This window comes from Capra hircus, chromosome 28, assembly GCF_001704415.2.
Source record: "Capra hircus breed San Clemente chromosome 28, ASM170441v1, whole genome shotgun sequence".
Lineage (NCBI taxonomy): Eukaryota > Metazoa > Chordata > Mammalia > Artiodactyla > Bovidae > Capra > Capra hircus.
The window spans coordinates 37,795-63,258 of NC_030835.1; the positions used below are offsets into that span (position 1 = coordinate 37,795).

General features: G+C 44.3%; 1 protein-coding gene across 3 annotated transcripts in view; it reads left to right on the forward strand.

Moving 5' to 3' along the window:
• The window catches only part of COG2 (component of oligomeric golgi complex 2), a 43,662-nt gene that overhangs the window by 8,624 nt on the left and 9,574 nt on the right, over positions 1 to 25,464 (forward strand). For all 3 annotated transcript variants that reach the window (XM_018042283.1, XM_018042284.1, XM_018042285.1), the window contains 10 exons: positions 1,435 to 1,596; positions 2,704 to 2,769; positions 6,597 to 6,677; positions 8,448 to 8,551; positions 10,052 to 10,160; positions 11,171 to 11,350; positions 13,018 to 13,142; positions 16,582 to 16,708; positions 20,742 to 20,881; positions 25,119 to 25,180. In XM_018042283.1, coding sequence (XP_017897772.1) covers positions 1,435 to 1,596; positions 2,704 to 2,769; positions 6,597 to 6,677; positions 8,448 to 8,551; positions 10,052 to 10,160; positions 11,171 to 11,350; positions 13,018 to 13,142; positions 16,582 to 16,708; positions 20,742 to 20,881; positions 25,119 to 25,180 — 1,156 coding nt within the window. The remainder of the gene's footprint in view (positions 1 to 1,434; positions 1,597 to 2,703; positions 2,770 to 6,596; positions 6,678 to 8,447; positions 8,552 to 10,051; positions 10,161 to 11,170; positions 11,351 to 13,017; positions 13,143 to 16,581; positions 16,709 to 20,741; positions 20,882 to 25,118; positions 25,181 to 25,464) is intronic.

Below are 25,464 nucleotides of genomic sequence, written 5' to 3' on the forward strand. Positions count from 1 at the left end.
GCCGTAGTCTGTCTGTGAAAACTCTGTAACCCCTTTGTTTGGGGCCCAGAGCTTGGAGTGTTAACTGCTCTGGGCCCGCTGGCATCATAAATGTGAGTTCTCCAACTCTCTGAGTGTGCTGCTTGGTGTCTCGATGACTGGTTTCTGCAACACTCCAGTGGCTAAGAATCTGCCTACCAATGCAGGGGCGCAGGTTTGACCCCTGGTCCGGGAAGATTCCGCCTGCCACGGAGCACAGGAGCCTCTGAGCCACAGCGGCTGTGCCTGTGCGCTGGAGTCCATTGCCCACAACAAGGAAAACCACCACAGCGAGGAGTCTGCAGACGGCAACGCAGAGCAGCCCCTGCTCACCACAGCTAGAGAAAGCCCGCCCGCTGCAGTGAAGGTGCAGCACCGTCAGGAACAGTAAACAAAGGTGTTTTTAAACAAGAAAGAAATCTTGCCATTTGTGGCAACGTGGATGGACCTTGAGGGCATTAATGCTACGTGACATAAGTTAGGGAAAGGTGATCATGATCTCAGTTTTATGTGAAATATAAAAAACAAAACAAACGTTAACTCAAAGGTACTGAGGACAGATTGGTGGTTGCCAGAGCAGGGGTTGGGGAATGGGCGAAATGGGTGCAGGGGTCAAATGGCACAGAGTTACAGTCCATTAGTTAAATGACTCATGGGGATGTGATGCGGAGCATGGTGACGGCAGTTAATAATGCTGTGCTGCACATTTGAAAGTGTAAGAGAGTAAATCTTAGAATTTATCATACCAAGAAAAGGAGATTTGTAACTGTGTGATAGATGATACCTCATCGATCCTCACAGTGAAAATATTTGGGGAAAAAATTCCAGAAAGTTTCAAAACACAAAATTTGAATTTGCTGCAACAAATAGTTGGCAACTATTTGCATAGTATTTTCCATTATCTATATAACATTTACATTTTATTACGTGTTATATAATCTAGAGATGATTTAAAGTGCATGTAAGTACTGTGCCATTTTGTATTAGAGACTAGGACATACTAGATTTTGCTGTCCTCGGCGGTCCTGTAAACAGGCCCCCATGGATGCTGAGGGATGGCTTTATTTATAGGTTGAAATTGTCAGAGTGAATATTTGTTACTTTTAAAACTTAAGGGAAAAGAAACTATTTCTGTTTTGAGAAGAGCCTATTTAATGTGTGTAGTTAAAAACGAATGAAATCCCTTTTAGGGTTTAGGCAGCAGGAGAGAATGCTCTCGGTCAGGGGCCTCCCTCTGGGCACCTTGATCGCATGCAAGCGCCTTTATGTCCTGTGTGTTTAAAGGGCTTTATCCTGACAGCAGTTAACCTTTCAAATGGACAGAATGGTGTTTCTCTGTTATTCTCCCTCCTTTTATTTTTATACGTAAGATGTGATGTTGTTGCGATAATTCTTTTCTTCTGGCTTTATTTTCAGGAAGACTTCGACGTCGATCACTTTGTGTCTGACTGTCGGAAGCGCGTCCAGCTGGAAGCGCTTAGAGACGACCTGGAGCTCTACTACAAGCTGCTCAAAGCAGCCATGGTCGAGCTCATCAACAAGGACTACGCGGACTTTGTCAACCTGTCGACGAACCTGGTAGCCCTGCCTGCGCGGCCCTGCCGCCAGTGTGCTCGCACAGGCGCTGCGCACCTCCTTCCTCAGTCACGCTCAGTCTTGCCAGCTCTGAGTCGTTTTAGAAACCTTTCAGTTATTTTTTTTCCCCAGAAACTTGAAGGGATTGCTAATCTTATTAATAAAGGACCGAAGCTTTCTTGATACACATTTCTTGTTTTTAGTTTAGTTTGATTTTTTTTGAATGACTTATTAAGAAGTGTTGAAAAGTAAAGGATAGCAATACCAAGAATGTTTGTTTTTGTTAGTTGCTAATTGATTACCATGAAATCTCACCAGTTTAGACTAATTTCTGAGAGCAGATATCAACTCTTCTTAAGGAAATGTTTAATTTACTTTCAGGTACATGTGCTAGCCAGAGGTAGGTTGAGAAGACATTGGCCAATATTAATCATTAAGAAGCCTATTTTTACACATTTTGTAAAAGTGTAGGAATTGTTTATAAGAAGCATGTCAATTACTTGGAAAAGTTGCTTAGAAATACTTGAGTTCTCATGGTTGTGAAAGTCTTCTTCATATTTTAAGTCTGTTTGTCAAAAGACAAATGGAAAATAGCCATCTGTATGGGAATTTCAAGAAGCATTGAGAATAACGAGCCATAGTTGCTTTTGGGAAATACACCACTAAGATAAATGTTCCAGTAGGATTAGAAACCCTGAAAATTTTATTTCCATCCTGTTTAATTTGGATTTTTCTGAAGGGTTGTAATAATGCTTAGGAGAAATGTAGTCCATCAGACTTTCATATCAGCTGGTTGACTGTCATAAACAACAGATATAGCTATTTTTCCTGTTAGTTTTTTAAGTCATTTAAAATTTCATCCAAAGGCAAACTGTGCATAGGAATTTTTGATTTATTATGACTTTCCTTATTTTTATAGTTCTTGTATATCAACATGTTTTTCACATTCAATGAGCAATATTTATGGCAGAGTAACATTTTTGTTACGTGGTTGCTAGCAGCGTATAATTGTGCAGAAAGAATAGCCTAAGTCTGGTACGGCTCTGATCGTTAAGCGTAGGCTTCACTGTTAATCCTGGCCCTGATGTGTTTGTGCCAACTTGCCTTTAGGTCGGCATGGACAAGGCCCTCAATCAGCTTTCTGTGCCTTTGGGACAGTTACGAGAAGAGGTTCTGGTAAGTCCCCAAATAGCAGTAAACAATCTACCATAAGGCGTATTACACTTGTTTGCCTTCTCCAAGAATTCTTTTATTAATCTGTTAGAGTGTTGTTGGTGGTGTTTTTTAATGTTCCATGATTATAGTATAATACTTTCAAAATGTAAATGATTTGCATGTGATATTACAACCTAAGAAACATATTTGGTTTGAAGAAGGCAAATTCTCAAGAGTAGACACTTTTAAATGTCGGGGAGGAGGAGAAGGGTATTTCAAAATTTAAATTTGTTAATACCACCTCACCCAGTGGTCTCCAGCTTAGAACTGGCTTACTTATATTTTAAAATTTGTCATTTTACAAGTATTTTCCCAGACAATATTTTATATGTAGTTAGATTCGTGGACCAGTTTATACCAGCCATTTAACCCCTGATGTAACTGAAGGATAATATAAATGTCATGTAATACCTAGTTTCTCTGAGAAGATCTCTCCCTTGGGAATGGAACTGTCTGCCTCTAAGCCATGAGAACAAGGACTTCATCCAGATGAACAGTGGAGAGGGAGTTTCGGTATCACCTCCGACAGAAAACTGTGCCGCCCTGTCCCCCTCACCCTCTGAGCTGTGCTGGGCACCTGGACCTCCATCCTCCCCTAGCTGTGACGCACTGCGCCGTCACTTCCGGTGTGAGTCAGTGCTGGGCCATGCCGGACCCAGTGGCCTTACGCACCTTGCCTCGAGACAGCGGCTGGCACACGCAAGGCTCTCAGCAGATAGTGTGATAGCGAGCTTCTGCTTGGATAAAGCTTCAGGAAATGCAGGGCAGTGGGAATGGCAGGGCTGAGAAGTCCCGAGGAGGCCAGGCAAGAAATTCGTAAAAGAGGTTGAGTTGTGAGCTGTGCCTTGAACTAGCAGGTTGTTTGAAAGTTGGTGTCTTGTTTGAAGTTTACAAAGCTTATTACAGTGCCTTTTGTTGGAATGGAAAAGAAAGAAGTTCTTGGTCTGCTGCTGGATTCCACACCAGCCTCTGTGTGGCCTTCCTGCCCCCTTTTCAGGACTCCTCTTCCTTCTCCCAACCTGTAGCCATGACAGTTCCCGAACCCCATCCTTTATTAACCTTCCACTTGTCTCCTCCACTCTGCTGACCTGTGCTTGAACTTCCTCGACGGCTCTCATACCTTCAGGCTCTTGTCCTGCACTGCCAGCTGCCAGCCCCACCTCCCGTCCCTTACTCTGCAGCTGTCTTTATAACCTTCCTTCTCCTCATCAACCATAGACCTTACCTGCCTTTTTATTCTCAACTCAAGAAGCTTCTCTGGGATTCTGAAATCATTGAGGGATAAGACTGTTTCTGTCCAATTCATCATGTATCCTCATTGGCTGACAGTTGGTAGACATTTCATGGTTGCTGAATGAATTAATTCACTTTTCTGTAAAATCTTTGTGATTTGGCTGGTGGTGGTGGTTTAGCCACAGAGTCGTGTCTGACTTGCGACCCCGTGGACTGTAGCCGCCAGGCTCCTCTGTCCGTGGGATTCTCCAGGCAAGAGTACTGGAGGGGCTGCCATGTCTAGTTTCTTCTGATCGTTTCTTTCACCTCTGTTTTGGCCTGATTCTTCACATTTTGTTTAATTTTTTAGCTTCTGGACATGTTTCTCCACCTGTGAGCTGCCTTTTCCTGGCCCTTCTGTTCCTCATTCCTTGATTCTTAATATCCTTAGAACAGCATGGCATCGTGGTGTATCAGTGCTTAAGGACTGCTTAATTCCTGATAGAATCTAGTCTAACATTCTCCTAAATCAGCCCCCCACCCGTTTATTTCTGCTTCTCTCCTAAAGGAAGCCTGCTGTGCATGCGGGTGTACCCTCCAGCCCCGCGTGTGCCCTGGAAGCTCTGCCCCTCCACCCTCTGTCTTCTAGCAACTCCTCCCCTCCACCGTCGGCCCCCTCAGCTCTCCACGGCAGACTCGAGTTCCATCCCCTGTGCCAGATCCTCCTGTTCTTTGATTCGGGCGATTCTTTCTGTTCTCTGACCAAGTATGACGGTGATCGTATATGTATTGGGTTGGCGAGCAAGTTCCACTGGTTTTTAGGTAAAAATAAAAGCAGTTTTCATTTCGACCAAGAACTTTTTTGAGCAGTGTATTCACAGTTTTGTTCCACTACCTTCCGCTGTTTTTTTCAGGCAGCTTCCTAATTCCATCTTCCCAAAACTTTTCATATTTTTGAGCAAAGAACTGTTGCGAGTGTCTCTTATGGTCTTCCAGGGAATTGAAATTTTTCCATTAAGAGAATTTTGAAAGACCAAAATAAGTGAAAATCTGAAGGTGCAATGTCTGGTGACTGTGATGGATGAATCAGAGCTTCCCAGCCAAGCTGTAACAGTTTTTGCCTGGTCATCAAAGAAATGTGGTCTTGAGTTATCCTGGTGCAAGACTGTGCGTTTTCTGTTGACTAATTCCAGACGCTTTTCATCTAGTGCTGCCTTCAGTTTGTCTAACTGGGAGCGAGTGCTCGTTAGAATTAATCACTTGGTTTTCCAGAAGGAGCTTATGATAGAGAGCTCCCTTCCAATCCCACCACGTACACAGCATCACTTTTGGATGAAGAGCAGCCTTTCGTATGATTGTGGTGGTTCGTTTTGCTTGCCCCACAAGCGCTTCCATTCCGCACAATTGTACAGTATCCACAGGGGAAGAGATGGTTGGATGGCATCATCGACTCAATGGACATGAGTTTGAGCAAACTCTGGGAGATAGTGAAGGACAGGGAAGCCTGGCGTGCTGCAGTCCACGGGGTCGAAAAAACGGACACAACTGAGCCACTGAGCAACAACAGCAGTCCAGTTTTCTCTCTCTTGTCACAATGTGTTGTATTTTATTTTTTTTAATATTTATTTATTTTAATTGGAGGTTAATTACTTTACAATATTGTATTGGTTTGCCATACATCAACATGAATCCGCCACAGGTATACTCGTGTTCCCCATCCTGAACCCCCCTCCCACCTCACAATTTGTTCTTAAAAATTTTTTTTGTTGCTTTTAAGTAGAGAATTACCTGTGGAAATACGGTCAAGAAGGTTCTTTTTTCACTTCACTTATGTGGAACCCAAACATCAAAATGATTCACATAACCAAACTGGTACAAATGGTGTTTAGCAGTTGATTTGAATGTTTTGAGTATGTTGGCCATCTCCTGCATGGTATAATATTGAGTGTTCTCAGTTAAGGTCTCAATTTGATTGCTGTCAACTTCAACTGCTCATTTCAACCGTGGCGAAATCTATCCAGTTAGAAGTCTCCAGCACAGAACTTGGCAAGGCATTTTGACACTTGAGTCAGTCACAGCAGCTTCTCCATACACTGCACAAATCTTCCTTGCGTTTCAGTTGTATTTTTACCTTTCTTGAAATAATAAATCATAATATGTAGAAAATGTTGATTTTTTTCCTCCTTTCATATTAAAATGACTACACAAAAATGCAGTAGTCTTGGTTTTTTTTTAGTGCACACTGATATGACAGCTGTCACAGTACAGTCTTACAAAATTATTTCTAATGAAATTAAAGACAGCCAAGCACTACCAGAGCCATCTTATGATAAAAAGTAAGCTAACTTTTTTGCCAACTCAATATTATTATTCTTTTGGCCGTTAATCCTAGCTTTATATGTCATTTTGCCCTCAATTCATGAGAACCCTCAACAGCAGTTGTATTTGATATTATGTATTTTTGTCAATATCTACATAATACTGGCCCAAAGATACTTAAGTCACTTGGAATTTAGTGTATAAGTTTCGTAATGCCACGAAACAGTTTCTGCAGTACGTTTTCTTTATTCTTTTAGAGTCTGCGGTCATCTGTCAGTGAAGGGATTCGGGCAGTAGACGAGCGACTGTCTAAGCAAGAGGACATTAGGAAGAAGAAGGTATCCTTGAGCGTCAGACTGGGAAGCATGGGCTCATGGTAGCACCTTGGCACTAGCGGCACTGTCATGGATGCGGTGTGGTATACTCCTCTTGGTACCTTTGCAGAGAGGAGTGTGGGACCTCCCTTTCTCTTTGGGCATCAGCATTCAGCCAAGCTCCGGAGGGGTTCAGCCGGAGCTGGAGCCCAGGTCTCCTCATTCCTTGGCTGATTAAAGTCCTATTAATAAGAAGGGTGTGGTGAGGTGACTAATGGAAGAAAAAGACGAAGAACATTGCATATTCTTCTTGTGCTTTATTAACGACAGCGTGAAGATTTAAATGTGGATTTCTCATGCTACATGCCAGCTAAAAGCCTCATGTCTTCTCACCTTCTCACCATATGAAACTTTTTTTTTTCTTCCCAAAACTGTTTCTGTGCTTCTAATGTCATGTTAACTGTTTGAAATAAAGCAGAATTTTAGAGGTACCCAAATGGGCACAAAATTAACATTCCTCAATTTTTCCAGAATAAGAAACAGCAATAACCGGTATCAGTGAAGCATTTTGCAGTTTAACAGGCATGAAACTGATTTCTCAGCACCCTCAGCAATTTTAGTGATTAGGGAGCAAGTAGGCCTCTACGGCCAGCTCTCCCGGTGTTCTGCTGCAGGTTGAAAGGCCAGTGAGTCGCTCTCTCTTTCTGCCAGGTTCGCTGCTTTTGTTTCCACTTCGTAACTGCGCCTCTGCATGCACCGCTTTTAATTTTTAGCAGTCTTACGTTTTGGTTTTATTTTCTGACTTTAATGGATATATAACATTATATATCCATTATTCTATATATTATAATAATATAGAATATATATCATATATATCCATTATTATTGGATATAATAGGATTCGAATTTGAGGCCATTATCCGCTTTTGCCCGGAGACGTCAAGCATGCAGTGCCTTCCTAGAAAGGCTGTGAGCTCTCTGAGAGCAGGGGCGCTCTGACTGTTCCATTCCGTCGCGCCCTCCCTGTCTGGAACAATGTCTGCACAATAGGTGCTCAGTAACTGTTTACATATTTTATTTTGTCTTTTTTAAACTAGTTTCTATTGGCGTATGCTTGCTGTACCGTGTTTTAGTCTCTGCTGCACAGCAAAGTGAATCAGTCACGCAGTGTGTTGCATGTATTCCCTCGTCTCTAGGTTTCTCCCCATTCGGGCCACCGCAGAGCACTGACTAGAGGCCCCTGTGCTCTGCAGTAGGTGCTGGCAACTGTCTGTCTAATGACTGACTTCATATCTTTCTGTTCTTTTAAGGATGGGATTTTTTTATACTGCTCAACTTCTTCGATAATGTTGTGTAGTAATGTCATTAATGAATTGGTGCTTAAGCCTATAATTGTGTCATATACATGTAAACAGGGCAAAGATGATCAGAAGCTACGGTTACAACGTGAAAAAGGCTCATAAGAAGAAAATGTAGCACCTATAGAGAGGTTCGTTTAAGACAGGACAAGAAAGGAATAAAAGTGTGGGAAATGAGAAGACAAACAGTCTGGTTTTCTTCTTTAACTATAAACTTGCAGCAGAATATTGAAAATGTGCTTCTTCTTGACACCTAAAATTGAGATTTGCGTTCTTGGGAATTCAGTTTTATGTAGAAGTATTCAAAATATAGAATGCCCTACATACCCTAAGTTGACTTTTTGCTTTGTATTTCCCTGTATTTAGAATGGGGAAATAAGATGATTAAGATTAAATATCGTGATAACTTTTTTTTTGCTTAATTATTATTTTATAGATATGTGTATTGCGGCTTATACAGGTTATTCGATCAGTTGAGAAAATTGAAAAAATCTTAAATTCTCAACATCCTAAAGAAACATCTGCTCTAGAAGCAAGCAGGTAAGTATTTTCTTTACTAAATATTACATAAATTAATACTTCACATCTAGCCTAATTTTTCTTTTTCTTTTTTTTTCTGTTAAAATTCATTTCTGAAAGAGAAGAAAAGCCAAGTCTGTGGTTCAGTGTTTTTGAGTGTAGCTTGTGGAAAGTGGAGGGTGTGAGATGGTAAAGTTTGTAATACATCCTTATAAAGCCTTTATGGTTATGGGCCACAGTTCCAATACATCACTTCACAGGGAATCAGAGGAGTGTGTTTTATTGCAATAATTTTATCTTTGGAATTGCCTTGTAGAAGCACTGGCAAAATTTTGTTGATCTTCAAGATGTGAAATAGCTTTCATCCTTCCTAAATTCATTTAGACCAGAGTAACGCCCAGAGTGTTGTCACTTAAGTGGCTAACTCTAGCATTACATCATTAAGAAGCAGGATAGGCACGTTTAGTTAGCATTTGTCAACAAGAAAAAAAAGCTTGTGAAATTAGAAAAAGATGACCATTTTCTTTTTGTTATATACTGCAACTGTCTTATCTTTCTAGTCTGAATTTTAAATCAGCCAGGTAGGTGAGTGACTCGGAAAACGAGCCGCTCACACCAGCGCCATGGGAAGCGCCGCGGCGCCGTGGACAGGTCTGTGCTGCATACCCCACTGGGCAGCCTGAGCCGTGGAGCCCAGCTCCTGGTGTCGTTGACAGTGGGGGGCCAGTGGGAGCTCCGCTGGCAGGGCTGTGACACTGAGACACCGCCAGCCCCTGCCTGGCATGCAGTTGGCCCTCCGTTCAGTGTCGTTGCCCAGTCGTGGTCGGCTGTTGGTGACCCCGTTCGATGGGTCGTCCCCCCGGCCCGTCCAGGGGCGCCGTTGCTCTCCGCTGTTCCAGGCCTCTCGCCTTGGCAGCTCCTGCCGGCCTGTCCTCACTCGGCATCCGCCGTGCCTGCCTTCCTGATTGCTTCCCGTTCTTGCCCAACCCTGTTCTTCCTGGGATAGAAGTGCGCCACAAGGTCTTTTCCTATAATACTGTCCCTTAGTGATACTCCATCTTTAATGTAATAGATGCCATGCTGGTTCTTGCTCAGAATCACCTTCGAGGACTTTTTCAAAATTCAGATCGGCAGCTTAGGGTTGTAGAGGAGGGAAACCAGGGCAGTGTGATGAGAAGAACAGGGCAGAGCTGGAGGGTGGGGAGTTAGAATGAAGAAGGCCCCGAGTGGGGGAGACTGGGGCAGGAGCTGTAGACACCCACGCTGGCCTGGCCACTCTTGCTTCTCGGCTGGACCCTGTGGTGGGGCTGGCCGTGTCGGGCGTATGCCTAACTGTTAGAGTTTCCCGCTGCCCTAGAACAAGCTATAAAAGCTCATGGCACAAAGGATGCTATAGCTTCTGCCTTATAACAGGGGGGCTATGGAAAAGCACGATGGAAGCATCAGGATTGCTGATCGTGTGATGTATTCTTGGAAATTAAAAACCTTTAGGAATTAACTCTTTTCAATTGTCTCCACTAGCCCGCTTTTGACTGGACAAATTTTGGAGAGAATTGCCACAGAATTTAATCAGTTGCAGTTTCATGCTGTTCAAAGCAAAGGCTTGCCTCTTTTGGACAAAATAAGACCAGTAAGTGTTGTTTTAGATTTTCACCCTTTACTATTTAGGAATTTGCTAAATGGTACAGGCAGACCTTGTTTTATTGCCCTTAGATTTATTGTGTTTCACAGATATTGCACTCTTTTTAAACAGTTGAAGGTTTATTCAGCTCTGCGTCAAGGAGATCTATCACCATGCCAGTACCCTTTTAACAGCACTTGCTCCCTTCACGGGCTCTTATCCCTGTATCTCATTCTGGCAGTTTCCACAGTATTTCAGACCTCCACCAGCAAAACGATTGTAGCTTACTGAAGGTTCACATGACGATGGCATTTTTTAGCAATAGAGCATTTCTTAATTAAAGTAAGGTCTGTATCTTGTTTTTCTACATATAATGCTTTTGCAAACTCGGTATGCTCCCTGTAGTACAGTATAAACATCCCCTTTATATCTGCTTGGAATCCAAGAAGCCCCATAACTGGCTCTGTTGTGGTGGTTGTCGGCTCACTGCGGCCGCCTGGAGCCGCCCCTGCAGTATTGCCAGCACGCGCCTGTTTTCTGACAGTTGTGGTCTGCAGGATTTTGAAACTAGCTGTGAGTTTTCTCTTTCAGTTTTTGTTTTTAGGCCCCTGCCTCCTAATGTGTCGCACATTACAGATTTTGTGTAAAGACACAGGCATATTCTCTGAATTATGAGGGTAAAATTAACTCTGCATTTCATGTGATTGACACACTGTATGATTTAGTCAGAATTAATTTACCCAAAACTCTTGACTGGACTTTAGAATCATGATGTTTGTCAGGTTTACTCTGTAACTTAAAAGAACCTCATTCTGAAGTGGTATCTAAATCCTCCTTTGATACAGCCAGGATTAACTTACAAAGAGATGTGAGGAGGAGGAGAGATTCATTGTTACTCTCCAGAAAATGTTAATATTCAATCTTACGCATCTTCTGTTGGAATAGGAGACGTGTTCTGTGTGTGTTTGGATCCTTAGAAGTTATTTCAGCTGGAGCTTTTTAACCTGTCTCTCTTGCAGCGCATAGCTGGTATCACAGCCACGTTACAGCAGTCACTGGAAGGCCTGCTACTAGAAGGCCTTCAGACTCCCAGTGTCGATATCATTCGGCGCTGCTTACGGACTTACGCCACGATCGACAAGACCCGGGATGCGGAGGCCTTGGTCGGTCAAGTCCTCGTGAAGCCATACGTAGACGAGGTTTGTGTACTGTGGGATGAGGCCTTCATTCAGCAGATGTTCGTGGAGCATCTGCTCTGTCTTGGATGCTTTACTGGGTGTAAGGGGCGGCTTAGAGGCCTTTCTGTAAAGATTCTCAGTTACTGTAGTACCATCAGTTGTGAGAAAAGGTTGGTCCCTGGTGGTTACAACCAGCATGCCGGAGTCAGGCACCTTCTCAAGTGTTTTTAGTGATGCTATAGCCCAGGGGTCATGTTAATTTAGTGGGAGGAGGGTCTTGCCTAGGGAGAAGGAATGTTATCAAAACATTTTTAGGTCAGTTTTATGGTATGTGAATTATTTGCCACTAAATTCTTAAAATGAATTTTTAACTACTGGTCTAGTGGGTAAAATGGAACGAGTAAGCAGATACCGGAACTGCAGTGTCGCTGGTAAAGGAGCCTGCTGAACCCCTGCCCATGGAAAGCCTGTGCTGAAGGGTGTCTTCACAGAGATGTGGCCTAAGTCTTGACTACTGAGCAGTCTCTTAGCCAGGAAGATGGGAGGGAGGAAACAGTCACTGACACAGGCCTTTCATAGGCAGATGAGCGGCACAATACCCTAAGTCCAGAGCTTGCCTATCCAGTGTCCTTCATCTGCAAGGATACAGTTAAACTTTGGAGAGTGAGCATATTCCTTTGAGCAGCCAGAATATAAACTGTACCACATGAAGCTGCCAATACTCAACATTTTTTGACACACAAAAATGGCAGCTTCATCTGGTCCAAACTGGTGAGAGTCACAAGCCCGCCCTCAGTGTCTGCAGGCTTCTCCAGTCCTCCGTCGGCGCGGACTCTCTTTCTGCCCAGTAAGCACAAAGCCCTGCTCTCCGTGACTTTGGGATGAAAGTCTCCCATCTATAAATGAGGGAAATTGAATCTCACTGATAAAAATGAAACTTGAGGATTAACGTCAGTAATCCTCTCAGCTTTTATCAGAGTTACTAAAAATAAATGATCTGTCAGACTCCTCTCTTCCTATCCTGTTAAGTTTCATATCTAACTTGATAAGAATGAAAAAGACAAATTACCTACATTATTTCTTTATCAGTAAGTGAAAATCGTTACTAACTTATGCCTTTGTTTTTCATTGAACTGAACCTAATGTGCTAACTTAGAGAAACATTTGATGTTTCAGTGGCATATTAAATAAACTAAGGCCACATTTTAATTTTTTTTTAATTCATATGCTTATCTTGTCATTAACCTTTTAACTCTCAACCTTAACACAAAAGATAAAATAATAAAGTAAACTAAAATATATATTTCCATCTTTCTCTGTCTCACACCTTCCCCTGATCTAAATTATGGTAAAAGAAAAGGCCAAGGTCAGTACAGGGAGGGGCTGTCGTTATGGGAAATTGTCATTTTATTTTGCTTTCAATCTCGGGAGGGAAGGAGGCAAATGTGCTTGGCTTCCCAGCTTCAGGCCAGTCTCTGTCACCCAGCCTGTGTCTCCCCTGGGTCAGAGCTGTGCTTCCAAATCTTGAAACTAGTTCTGAGTATAGCTGTTACTGTTAGAAACATGTTAGCTGGGGAGGAGGGGCATGAGGAAGCATACTTTTGAGGTTTTCTCTATTATTTTTCCTGTAGTGTGTAATTCACACCTCTCTTTTAGATGCTTTTTAAAAAATGCTGTTCGTTTAATAGGTGATTCTAGAGCAGATTGTTGACAGTCATCTGAGTGACCTCCAGCTCATGTATGCTAAGCTCTTGGAGTTCGTTCCCCATCACTGCCGCCTTCTTCGAGAGGTCACAGGAGGAGCCACCTCAAGGTAGTTTGAGCAGCTGTACTTAGAGCTTGCGCCGGCTGATTTCCGCTGCCTTGTTTGGGGCGGGTTCCTCTGCACTCTCCTAGTGAATTGTTACCGTGGCACTGCGAGGTGGGTGTGGGTCATCCCCTCAGAAGGTCATCGTCTTAGAAGGGAGCTGTAATGAGCAGGGCAGAGGTGAAGGCAGCATCTTTCTGAATTCACGACCCATACTTTCCCCTTTTCTATACTTTTTCCTAAATTACTTGTGAAATAAAAGTTGGTTTCCTTACATTATTCTAATGTTGTAATCTGTTTATAAATATCAGTTCAGTTTAATTCAACAAGTTTTACATTAATTGTGGTTAAAGTCATCTTCAGTGTTCCCTCCTCTTGCCTGATTTCCATACTTTTAGCTTTGTTTCATAAATACCCGACTGCCTTTCACCATCACCACTGGCCTGATCCGGGCCTTTGTCATAGTTTTATCCAGAATAACAGGATCTGCCCACCTCCTCTCCCTGCCTCCACCCTCTCCCTTCTCACCCTTTCTCTCTGCCCTTCGGCTGTTGCATTTACCCGCAGTTCTGATATTTAGGCACTGCCTTCTTCCTAGGTCTTCAGTGGCTTCTTGCTGCTCATCGGGGAGTCTAGGCTCTTGACGCGGCACTGCCTTCTCCCTAAGCCTGCAGTGGCCTCTTGCTGCTCATCGGGGAAAGTCTAGGCTCTTGACGCGGCACACGAGGCCCTGCGTGCTCTGGCCTCGGCGGTCCTTGCACGTGGCACTCTGCAGGCTCCCCTTGCTCCGCTGGCCCCCAGCACACACCCCGTGGGCCTGGGTTTCCCTCCGAGTCCTCTGCCTTTCCCTTTCTCCTTGTTGGTCTGTCATTCCGTGTGAAGCCCCACCTCAGATGCCACTTCCTTCAAGAGACCACCTTTCATCCTGAAGTCTAGCTTTAATCCTGTTCTCTGCAGGCGATTGCATGTTGCTTTTACTTCTGTTGAGGACTAATTTCCATCTTAACAGCTTGCTCCCATCCTGCACAACGCATACTCCCCACCCTTGGCACAGTGTCTTAAGACAGCAACTATCCAATGTTTTTGAAATGAAAGACTCCGTCAATGTGCAGCATTAGAAAGGCAAATAGAGTCCCTTTCTTCATGGAGTAAAAATTATTTTTAGTCTTGAATTTTTTCTTTGAAAGGAGAAACCTGGGAATCAATGTGCCGATAGACGGTGAAGTGCCCTCTCTGTTTCCACTAGATGACTTCAGATGAAGCTTTGTTTTGCCACTTTTGTTTAATAATCATGAAGATTTAGTTGGATTTGGATTTGGGGTAAGAATTTAACAGAAGTCATCATGTGAAATTAAAGAGGCCACAGTAACGAAACAGCCAGTCATTAGATTTGACAAGTCTTGGTCCTGAAATGTCAAGTCTCATGCCTCATGTTTGTTCTTTTCCACAGTTTTCAGTGTGGCAGAACTCATGTAGAAAGCTCAGAAATTTGAGTGTCTAGACTGTGCCTTGGTAGGTCATCTGCCTTCGCTTTACGCCCCATCGTCTTGTTGCCCTGGACCCTCCCTTGCTCAGCATCTGCCTTTGGGTGCTTTGTATGCCCGGCAACACCAGTGATGTTCAGGAGTTATTTTCCAGAGAACGTAGATTAGCCTTTCTAATTGTTGATCTTGCAGATTTAAATTTTCTTTTTGAGGCTTTAACTGTATATTTAGTTTGGAAATGAGGTGATCTTGTCATTCATTGTTGCTCATATTATGTGCATTTTTATTATAAAATCTTCAATTTTGTTCTCTCTTCCTATACCTGATTAGAGCTAGTTCTTATTGTGATTAAAAGCATGATATGATACGTGGAATTGGGTATGTGGGACGTAGGCATCTCCTTTCCCTCATTGAATGTAAAGAAGATTACCTTAATATAGAGCATGTTAACAGTGCACCAAAGTGGGTAGGTCAGTGAGGCGGTGTTGCCTAAAGATATTTACAGATTTTTAAGTGCAGAGAAACTTAGGGAGCCCACCTTTTTTATTTACGTACTGTGTATTTCACACTGTTAACGTAGTACTTACTATATGCTGCTGCTCTTGCTGCTGCTAAGTCGCTTCAGTCGTGTCCGACTCTGTGCGACCCCATAGACGGCAGCCCACCAGGCTCCCCCGTCCCTGGGATTCTCCAGACAAGAACACTGGAGTGGGTTGCCATTTCCTTCTCCAATGCATGAAAGTGAAAAGTGAAAGGGAAGTCGCTCAGTCGTGCCCGACTCCTAGCGACCCCATGGACTGCAGCCCACCAGGCTCCTCCGTCCATGGGATTTTCCAGGCTAGAGTACTGGAGTGGGGTGCCATGGCCTTCTCCCTACTATATGGTAGTAAGTGCTAAATGCTTTACAAATCTTATTTCATATAATGACCCTATGATTTTAAAGATGAGGAAACCAAAACACAGAGAAGTTCAGTGACCCGAGATTTGAACTGAGGTGCTGTGGCTCCTGAGAGCATGAATTTGTCTCAGTGTTCTCTCTCACCTAAGTGTGTGAATTAGGAACTCAGGATTTGGCCTTTTTGCTGACGATGCAAAATAGAGCATGTTCATATGAAACCATGAATGTTAGCAGTCTTCTTTATTAAGGTTTGTGATCCAGATTCTACGTGGAATGAAATTTTACATCAGACCTGAAGATAGTCAGAGGCAGCTGAGTCACAGAGCTGTTAGTGATTGGTAAATTAGTGTGATTTATAGTGTTTTAGAGTTGAGTGTGGAGAAGGCAACGGCACCCCACTCCAGCACTCTTGCCTGGAGAATCCCATGGACGGAGGAGCCTGGTGGGCTGCAGTCCATGGGGTCGCTAGGAGTCAGGCATGACTGAGTGACTTCAGTTTCACTTTTCACTCTCATGCATTGGAGAAGGCAGTGGCACCCCACTCCAGCACTCTTGCCCGGAGAATCCCACGGACAGAGGAGCCTGGTGGGCTGCCGTCTATGGGGTCGCACAGAGTCGGGCATGACTGAAGCGACTCAGCAGCAGCAACAGCAGCAGAGTTGAGCGGTGTTAAGATTGAATACAAAGATTGCTTTTCCTGTGGTACTAGATTGCTGCTTTTTCAAGATAGTGTGTAAACGTGGTAGCCCATTTTAGGGGAGAAAGCTGTGCCACGGCACGTCGGCGTGGTTTTCTGTTACCTTGACCCCAGCTGTCTGCTCTGTGATGATCGTAGGAGTCGGGACACAGAGGGTGTGTCAGGCTCTAGGCGAGAATGAGATCAAGGAGCGAGAGAGAAGTCTGGGCCTGAAACAAAATAATTGACAGATACAGTTGGTTTAAAGGTCAAAGTAAATTTTAGGCTGAGGAACTTTTATTTTAATAAAACACCACAATGGAATTTTGCTTTTTGTAAGTAGATGTTTCTGGTGTATTTGACTGAAATTTTTCTCTTATCTCACAGTGGAAAGGGCAATACTGTTCCCGGCTATGATTTTTTGGTGAATTCTGTCTGGCCAGAAATAGTACGAGGATTAGAAGAAAAATTGCCCTCGCTGTTTAATCCTGGGGACCCTGATGCATTTCACCAGGTACCTTTTCCTCTGCTGTCTGGACTTTTGATGGTGCTGACCTGAGATAATCATGTCTTTTTTGCAGTCTTGGTTCTGTGGTTTATTGAAAATCCCAATCTGAGTTGCGGAGCCAGCATTTACCTTAAAAATACAGACATTGTTTTATTCAAGTCATCGTCTCTGATACTTTGGGGACTAAGAATATTTTTTAGGATGTAAGGTAGAATTCAGTCGAGAAGCAATTATGACTAGATATGGATGTTTTTTATGTAAATTTTAAAAAAGATCTTAAGGACCATTGAAAACAAATCTCTTCGCAGTTGTTTTCGATGAAACATTAAGCTTGTAGAACTCTGCTATATCAGTTTGAAAGAAAACAGGAAGTAGTGATTGGATTGCAGTATATATTATATCCAATCACTGCTTCTTGTTTTCCTTCAAAGTGATACAGCAGAGTTCTACAAACTTGATTTTCATCGAAAACAACTGTAAAGAGATTTATATAGTTAATATTATAATTATTAGTGGAGTATAAAAGTATCCTATATAATTTGAACGATTAGGAGGCCTTGATATTTCTTTTAAAAAAAAATCATGTTTTTTATTTAAAGGACTTCGTGGTTGATATATCAAAAGTGAACCCATATGTTGATTTTCCATTTTCAAAGACGTCACGTAGTGTCCTGGAGAAGAATGAAGACTCTAGGCCACACGGCCTGAGTCTGCACCCCGCTCTCCTGCTCAGTACCCAGCTGCTCGGCCTCTTGGTGCCTCTCCCCCTCTTCTGCTCTGGATTTTGATTCTTGTTTTTTATTCTTTTATTCAGTGTGACCGTCTTTGTCTTATAATCAGGTAATTTATTAACTTTGCGTGACTGTAGTGACTGATATACTTGTGGATTTTTCAGTTCTTCCTATGTGTCCCATTTTTCTTCCTTCTTTTCCTTTCTCTCTTCTTTTTTTTTCTTTTCCACCTTCTTTGTATTTTTCACTTTTGGGAATTTGTTTCTCTCATTTATTCTCTTTTACCCCTCTACTAATTTAGAAGTTCTGCCCTCTATTTATTTGTGTATTAGGTAACCTTAGTGGTTACTTAACAGAATTTAAAGTTACTGGTGTCCTTCGGCCTCCCAAACAGTGCAAGGATCTCAGACGCCGATCATGCCGTTCCATAGTGTATGTTGGTTACCAGGGTCTTCTTTCTATTTTGATTTTTTGTGCCCCCAATTGGGCATTTTCTCATTGCTCTGACACGGCCGTCCTCCTCCTCTGAAAGTCCCTCTGCGTGCTCGTCGTGTGCTCTGCTCACTGCTGCGTCTTGGGTGCTGGGCCTTTTCTCTTGGATCATTTTCCTTCCTCCTGAAATTCATCTGTTACCAATTTCTCTTGGTAATAAATTTCAGTTTTTTATGATAAACCCTCAGTTAATATTTGTTTGAAAATAACTTTGTTCCTTTTATGTTTGAAAGGTTGTTTTGCTGGAAGCAGAGTTCTCTGCACTTTGAACTTTGTCACTTGAAGGCAATAGTTGCTGCTGTCTCTTGGGGGTCACAGCGGCTTCTCCCCCCGCTGCTGCCGCTGCCGCTGAGTCACTCAGTGGTGCCCAACTCTGTGCGACCCCACAGGCGGCAGCCCACCAGGCTCCCCCGTCCCTGGGACTCTCCAGGCAAGAACACTGGAGTGGGTTGCCATTTCCTTCTCCAGTGCATGACAGTGAAAAGTGAAAGTGAAGTCGCTCAGTCGTGTCCGACTCTTAGCGACCCCGTGGACTGCAGCCCACCAGGCTCCTCCATCCATGGGATTTTCCAGGCAAGAGTACTGGAGTGGGGTGCCATTGCCTTCTCCGCTTTTCCCCCTGGCTCCTTTTAAAATTTTCCCAGTGACTTTGGTGTGCTGTTTCATTATGATATATCTAGTGCGGACTTCTTTTTATTTGCTGAATTTAAGATTTGTTGGGTTTTCTGAATCTGAGGATTGGTGGTTTTTTAAATCGTTTCTATATCATTTTTATTCATTAACTGAATTGTGCTTCTGTCTCATTCCTTTATTATTTGCTTTTAGAACGCTTAATTAATTATCCTCACTTTATCTTTTGTGTTTCCTGAATTTATTTTTATCTCTTTGTGCTACATTCTGGGTAATTTCTTGGGACTTTTCTTCTAGTTCAAGAATTCCTTCTTCAGTTGTGTCTAAATTCTTTTTCACCTGTTTCAAATTTGTCATCGTTTTCATTCCTAGAAGCTCTATTTGCCTCTTCTTCTAATTGTGCTTGGTCGCTTTGCTTACTAATTCTTAAAGTGTGGAGAGGCAGAAGCTGAGTGTGGTGAGCCTGGGCCTGATGACTTCACAACAGATAAGACACCAAATTTGGAGCTTTATTATCCCAGAAATACCACTTATCTGTTCTCTTGGCCCTTGTTACAGTGTGTTGAACCATATAATTAGGTAATATGATTTTCAACAAGTTGTGTGACACTGAGTTTTGTGAGTTTATAAAATAAACCTTTATAAGTAAATAAAGTAGGGCTTTAAAAAATAGATACCATAAGCAGAATGAAGTAATGGTTTTAAGCATTAGCAATTTAGACCCTTTAATCCCTCTTTGAGAATCATATTGATCATGTTAGGCTCAGGAGATTTTTCAGCTCAGAAATGAAGCTTTCTGGTGAAATGTTGACTTTAAAATTCTAAACCAATACTTAATGTTCATGGTTAAACATTTCTTGCAAGAAATGCTTTCAGTTTTCAGTGTTAATGGGACATGCTTTTGAGAAGAGAGAAGTATTTTTACATTTCTTTAACATCCATTATATGCAGGGGTGTAGTTTTATCCCAAAAGGGATGAGTAATACTTTTCTTTGTCTCGGCTCCTCACATCTAGACCACACTTAGGAAATTCAGTAAGTGTAGCTGAGAGTCTGACACGACTGAGCAACGTCACTTTCACTTTTCATTTTCATGCACTGGGGAAGGAAATGGCAACCCACTCCAGTGTTCTTGCCTGGAGAATCCCAGGGATGGGGGAGCCTCGTGGGCTGCCGTCTATGGGGTCTCACAGAGTCGGACACGACTGAAGCGACTCAGCAGCAGCAGCAGCAGCTCAAAACCGGCTGAAAGGAATTTAACACTATGGTAGTGTTTACTGTCCTACAATTCCTGTGTAGTCACAGGCGCCATATCTAGGTGAGTGACCCGTGTAGTCACAGGCGCCATATCTAGGTGACTGGTTTGGTGACCCAGAATAGAGCTTCTCTTAAATGGGAAGTGCATGGGAAATCCTGCAGTGTTCTCCCTAGAGCCTCGGGATTCAGAGCCCTCGCCAGAGGATGTGCAGCTGCAGTTTTGCGCTGCTAACTGACTGGGCTTCTGGTTCCTCTATGTCCTTGCTTTGTTTCTGAGTAAATTCTCTCTGAGCCTGAGCAGAAGAGGAAGTGTCATCTCTGTGGGAGATGATAATAAAAGCAGTTAACCTAGTAGTGTGGTTTTCTGGGTTAAATTATATAATACAGTTGTAAGCACTGTGTCCAGATGATACATGTTAAGTAAGCGTTACCTGCTGCTCTTTCTGGTGTTGCTAGATGCCCCTTGTCAGTCTTCATGGTGGCCCATCTATAAAAATGATGTAATTACTCACATGGTTTCAGTAATTTCTTTCCTTTCTTCTCCCCCTCTTTCCTTTTTTTAAATTTTCTACTTCTTTTCGAAAGGCAGTGAAAATTATACCACTTAATCTGTGATCTCTTGTGGTTCCAGTGGACAGTTAGGGGTGCCCTAGAAGACGAGTGAGAGCTATCCCTTAAAGACCGCTGGGCTTAGAATGCCTGGGTCTCTTGAGGGGCTTGCCACCTAAGACCTTGAACAAGTCATAGAGCCACTTCGGGCGTTACTCGGTGTGGGGACCTTCGAAGGAAGATGCTGTAAGGCCTTAATGAGGCCCTAAACTTGGGATTCTGTGTGCTGGTCTTCATCTTGATGTCCATTTTTCAGGATTTGATCCCGATTCTGGTTAGTTTACTTAAAATGAAAATTCCACCTGTTTGTTCTTATTTTAGAAATATACCATAAGTATGGAGTTTGTAAGAGCGTTTGAACGGCAGTGTGGATCACAGGCCAGTGTCAAAAGATTAAGAGCGCATCCTGCCTATCACAGCTTCAATAACAAGTGGAACCTGCCCGTTTATTTTCAAATAAGGTCAGTGATTTATTCCCATCGCCTCCACCCTTCTGAAATAGAACGTGAACACCAGTTCAGATGGACTGAACTCCGTCTCACAGCCCCTTCCTGGAGATCATCACGCTATTCCTGGGAAACAACTTAGAGCAGAAGCGCACAGAAGTACCGCGATCGCCAGAGTTCTGGCTTATGTGACAGACGGGTTGCGCTTCACTCCTGTGTCTCTGGCAAGCTGAGAGCGCCAGTCCAGGGGAGCGAGCCCGGCCCGGCTTCCTTCCCAGGTGCTGCGCCTCACTCGCCATGAAGCACCGCGGGAGCTGGCCGCCTGGCAGCTCCCCTCCCCCTTCCCCTCCGCCAGCGCCTGCTCCGCGTGGCAGCCCTGCCCTCCGTCTGTAGCTCTGCCCAGCTGTGACAGTTTATCCTCAGAGGGAATCACGAAAAGTATCCCATCTTGAATTATTTTTTGTAGCTGATTCCATCCATCAATTTATAAGAATTGTAGTTATTATTTTGGCTTCCTTTATAATCTTGGTGAGTATTCTGGAAAATGGTGACACTTTCCTTCCAGATAGCATAGTGATATCACCAGTGTCAGTTAAGTGGTCGTGTAGACAGTTTGGGGCAATTTAGGATAAATTCTTAACAATGTATGTTCCCCTAGAAAAATAGATGATAATATAGCCATTTTTGCAGATTCTCTTGAATGAGGTCGCAGTAAGTTCCTCCATAAAATGGTGTTAACTAGAGCATTTCAGGTAGGATGGTCTTAAAGACTTGCAAGCTCTGTGTTCAAATTGTGGACGCTTCCATTAATCATGGTGGAGCCCTTCCCTGGAGTTCTGAGGACTCATTGACAGAGAGGGAAATACATAGATACCTTGACTTGTAATCACTTGCCATGATTGGGAACGTGTATAGTCACCTTTCGATGATGAAGTCAAAGCTGTCCAACTGTTAGTATGGTGCTCTTGTACATATAAGACTGAGCTTTATACTTAACTTTTCAAGGTTACATTATCATGCAGCCAAGACATTAAGGACTTGTTTGTCTGAGAGACTCGTGGACTGCTTGGGAAGTAACCGTTGTGTGCTGATCAGGATGTAGCCAGGGCAAGAAGCCCTTTCGGCTTATGAGAAAAATCTAAGATGGTGAAGCATCATTTTATAGTGTAAGAGTGCCATGGAGAAATAATGCTGAGACTTTCCGTGTCTCCTGTAGTCTACGTTTTGGGTTAGGTTGCTTTAGATCCCCAATAACCGTCACAGCCCATACCCCTGCTCACTGCCTCCAGCCGCCTCTTATCCAGTCACTTCCCCAGGCCCCACACCCCCACACTTGGTCACCTTGCACTCTCGCATCATTCCGCCCTGGAGTTCTGGGCCCTGCAGGGTAGCACAGCCTGGCCTCAGCCCGTTCTCCTCTCACCATAGGTTCTCTCAAAGCTGGTAATTGAGTCTTAAACAATGCTGAAATTCAGCCAGTCCCATGAAAAACACTTTTAATCTTCACCAGAGTTTACCATAAGCATTCAAAGGAATTGCTTTTCTTTGTAAATAGTTTTATTCAAAATTTATGAAATTTAAAAAGTTACATTTGAGTTAGGAGGTGTGGAACCTGTTTTCAGTACATTTGCTCTTCCACTTAAAAAGAAATTTAAGTAATACTTTATAGAACGCCACTCTGTTGATTTTCGTCAGTGGTTGGGTTATTTATTCTCTGGGATAACAGAATGTTTTGCAAACACGGCTAGTGTCAAAGCTGTATTGCTGTCTGATTCGCTTCAGGGTCATTTAAAGTAAGCCTGAACGCCAGTAGGGTGGTGATGTTTCAACAAGTTTCTGGGAAGGAATATCAGTACTAACACTGCACTCTCAGTAGCGATCAGATAGTCCCGGGTCTGACTCTGCCTGCGTCCCCATCATCTTCAGGAAAGAAGGCCCGCCTCCCGCCGCCAGCGTCCTGTGAGCCACGGGCACCCCTTGCGTCTCTGGCGCCCTGTTGTGTCAGCACTCCGTCTGTCCTTACGGGAGTTTTGGAAAGTAGGGTTAGGAATTAGTTTTCGTAGAAAGAGATTAAATACACATGGGCCCCCAACAGTCTCAAATGGTAGTAGATCAGTGGCTGCCTGGAGGCTGGGTGTTAGCCCCTTAAATGCTACAGGCAGTGTTATCTCTTTTTAAATTGAACTCTTGCTGGAGTGTTCTGTGCCTCCAGGATGGTCACGTGTGTGCTCTGTTCCATTCAGCACGTGCTTAGCAGGGTGTAGCTCCTTCACAGCATGGAGTCTGTGTGGTGCTAGCCTGCCTTCCTTCCCCTCCACCCTCCTCACATTGTGTCCATGCGTCAGTAGACCCGTGCTTGGGGAAGGGGGTGTGTGTCTCCAGATCATCCCCATACCCAAATGTGAGACTTCAGGAGTGTTTGTACTTGGGGTGGCCTTTCTTACAAATCCTCTATCAAGAGTAGGATGGCACCCGATACACATGTGAAACTACAGCATAACTTCAAATTCCACCAAACCAGCATCTCGATGAATTTGTTTATTTTCTAAGAAGTACAACCTCACACTTCAATCCTGGAAGTTACTGGCCAGCAAAGCCACTTGAGGGGCTGGTGCTGGGGCTCCTGGAGGGCAGAGCGAGAGGGCACCTGGGTCACACGACACGGACAGTTTAGTTTTGAGGGTCTCAGGCCTGGTCACGCGTAACCTGCACGTCTGTGTAAAAGGCATTGATGTTGGGGCCTGCTGCGTTTGCTTCTGGCACTTTCTCGCTTGTATGGTTTTCGGCTTGCAGCATACGCGTCGTTTTATCCTGCGTCTTTACTCACACTGGATTATGCCTGTTCCTCTGATGGCCGCGGAACTTCAGGCTGGCCTCTCTTCACGCTGCCTTCAGTCGGAACTGTGCCGCACGCTACAGCAGCCTTCCCTTCTGGGGCTGCGAAGGCTGCTTCCGGTTTTCCGTGCTCTGAACAATGCTGGGTAGTGTCGGGCCTTTTCTGTGTTGAAGCTTACTTCCTGTGTTTTATGTGTTAATAGATGTGGGCAAAAGGTGGAATTAGGGTCTGAGGCTAATGCAGGAGCCGGTCTGCTCTCTTCGCCGCAGGGCAGCCCCTGCCCTCTCCTCCCCGCTGCGCTCGGGGGCGCCGCCTTCTTCGCGGCTCTCCAGCGCTCTCTTCTCTCCCTCCACTTTCTTCTGTCACTTGTTCCCTCCGTGCCTCTGCCTGCTGCCTGGAGAGACCCGCCTTTCGCAAGCTGCACGGGGCAGTTGCTGAGTTCTTTCCTCTGCGTGGGGAGCGGCCCGCTCCAGCAGTCAGGGCGGCCCGGAGCCCGCTGCTCTCAGCCGCCCGCGCCTTTGGGGGCAGGGCTGCTGCTCTTTGTGTGAAGCGCTGCTCCGGTTACGCTCCACTTTCCTGAAGATCAGTCTCTGAACCGCTTTTAACAAGCGTGTAAGTACTAAAAGGAGCCAAGATTATGGATGAGGTGAATTGATGTTAAGTATGTGTGAGAATTTCTTGGTAGCTAGGGAGCTAGTGGGTGACAGGAGAATGTATGGTAAAGAAAGCATGGACACGGAAGGTTACATAGGTGGGAAGGAGGGTGCTACACAGGCGGCTAAGTAAGGAAATAGGTGCACACACAGTTTCAGTTCACAGTCATAACGATGTGTCCACATCAGATATTGAAACAGAAGTCTGTGAGAAGATGGTATGAAATGAGAAATGGCTCAGCAGAGAAAACAGGAAGCGCATCGAGGAGCAGACCCTGAGCCTCAGGGTGGGCACGCAGTTCCCAGTAGCAGCACGAGAGACGGGCAGCAGGCGCTTGGTGAGCGCCAGGCAGAGACTTGTTCTAGCTGACTGCCTCCTTTCAGTGACATGTCTCAAGCTGCAAACAAAGATACAGAATAGAGCTTCTCCATTTCTTAGTTTGAGGGGCATTTGCTTTCTTCTCATAGTGTGGAGGTAAGAGGACTGGAAAAACCAGTCTTAGGGTCCTGAAGTGATTACCTGATTATAGGTGGTGGGACTCGCCAGAAATGGTTTCCCGGTCAAGTAATTCAGATAAGTGTATTTCCTGCTCAGTTAAGAAAAAATGTCTGGAGGCCAGGCATCAGGGCTGCTGGGACATCTCTGAGGCCCTAGCCCCACGGGCGAGCAGGAGAAGGGTCCTGTTGCCTGGGGCGGGGGAGGCTGGGGGACAGGCACCTGGAGCAGAAAAGACAGCCGTTTACACTCTTGTTTTTCTCTCAGATTTAGAGAAATAGCGGGATCCTTAGAAGCAGCACTCACAGATGTCCTGGAAGATGCACCAGGTAACACCCTCACAGTGACGAAGGCCAGCATTAAGTGGGTTAATTCCATTCGCCAAGTCTTCTTGGCGGCCTGAGCGCCCTGGGAGCACCTTGACCTTCCGCTGTCTTCCAGTAGTGTTGCTCGCTCGGTCGTGTCCGACCCTTTGCAACCCCATGGACTGTAGCCTACCGGGCTCCTCTGTCCATGAAACTCTCCAAGCAAGATTGCCGGATGGGCAGGCATTCCCGGCCCAGGGCTCAGACCAGGTCTGCTGCCTCGTGCGCAGATTATTCGCCGTCAGAGC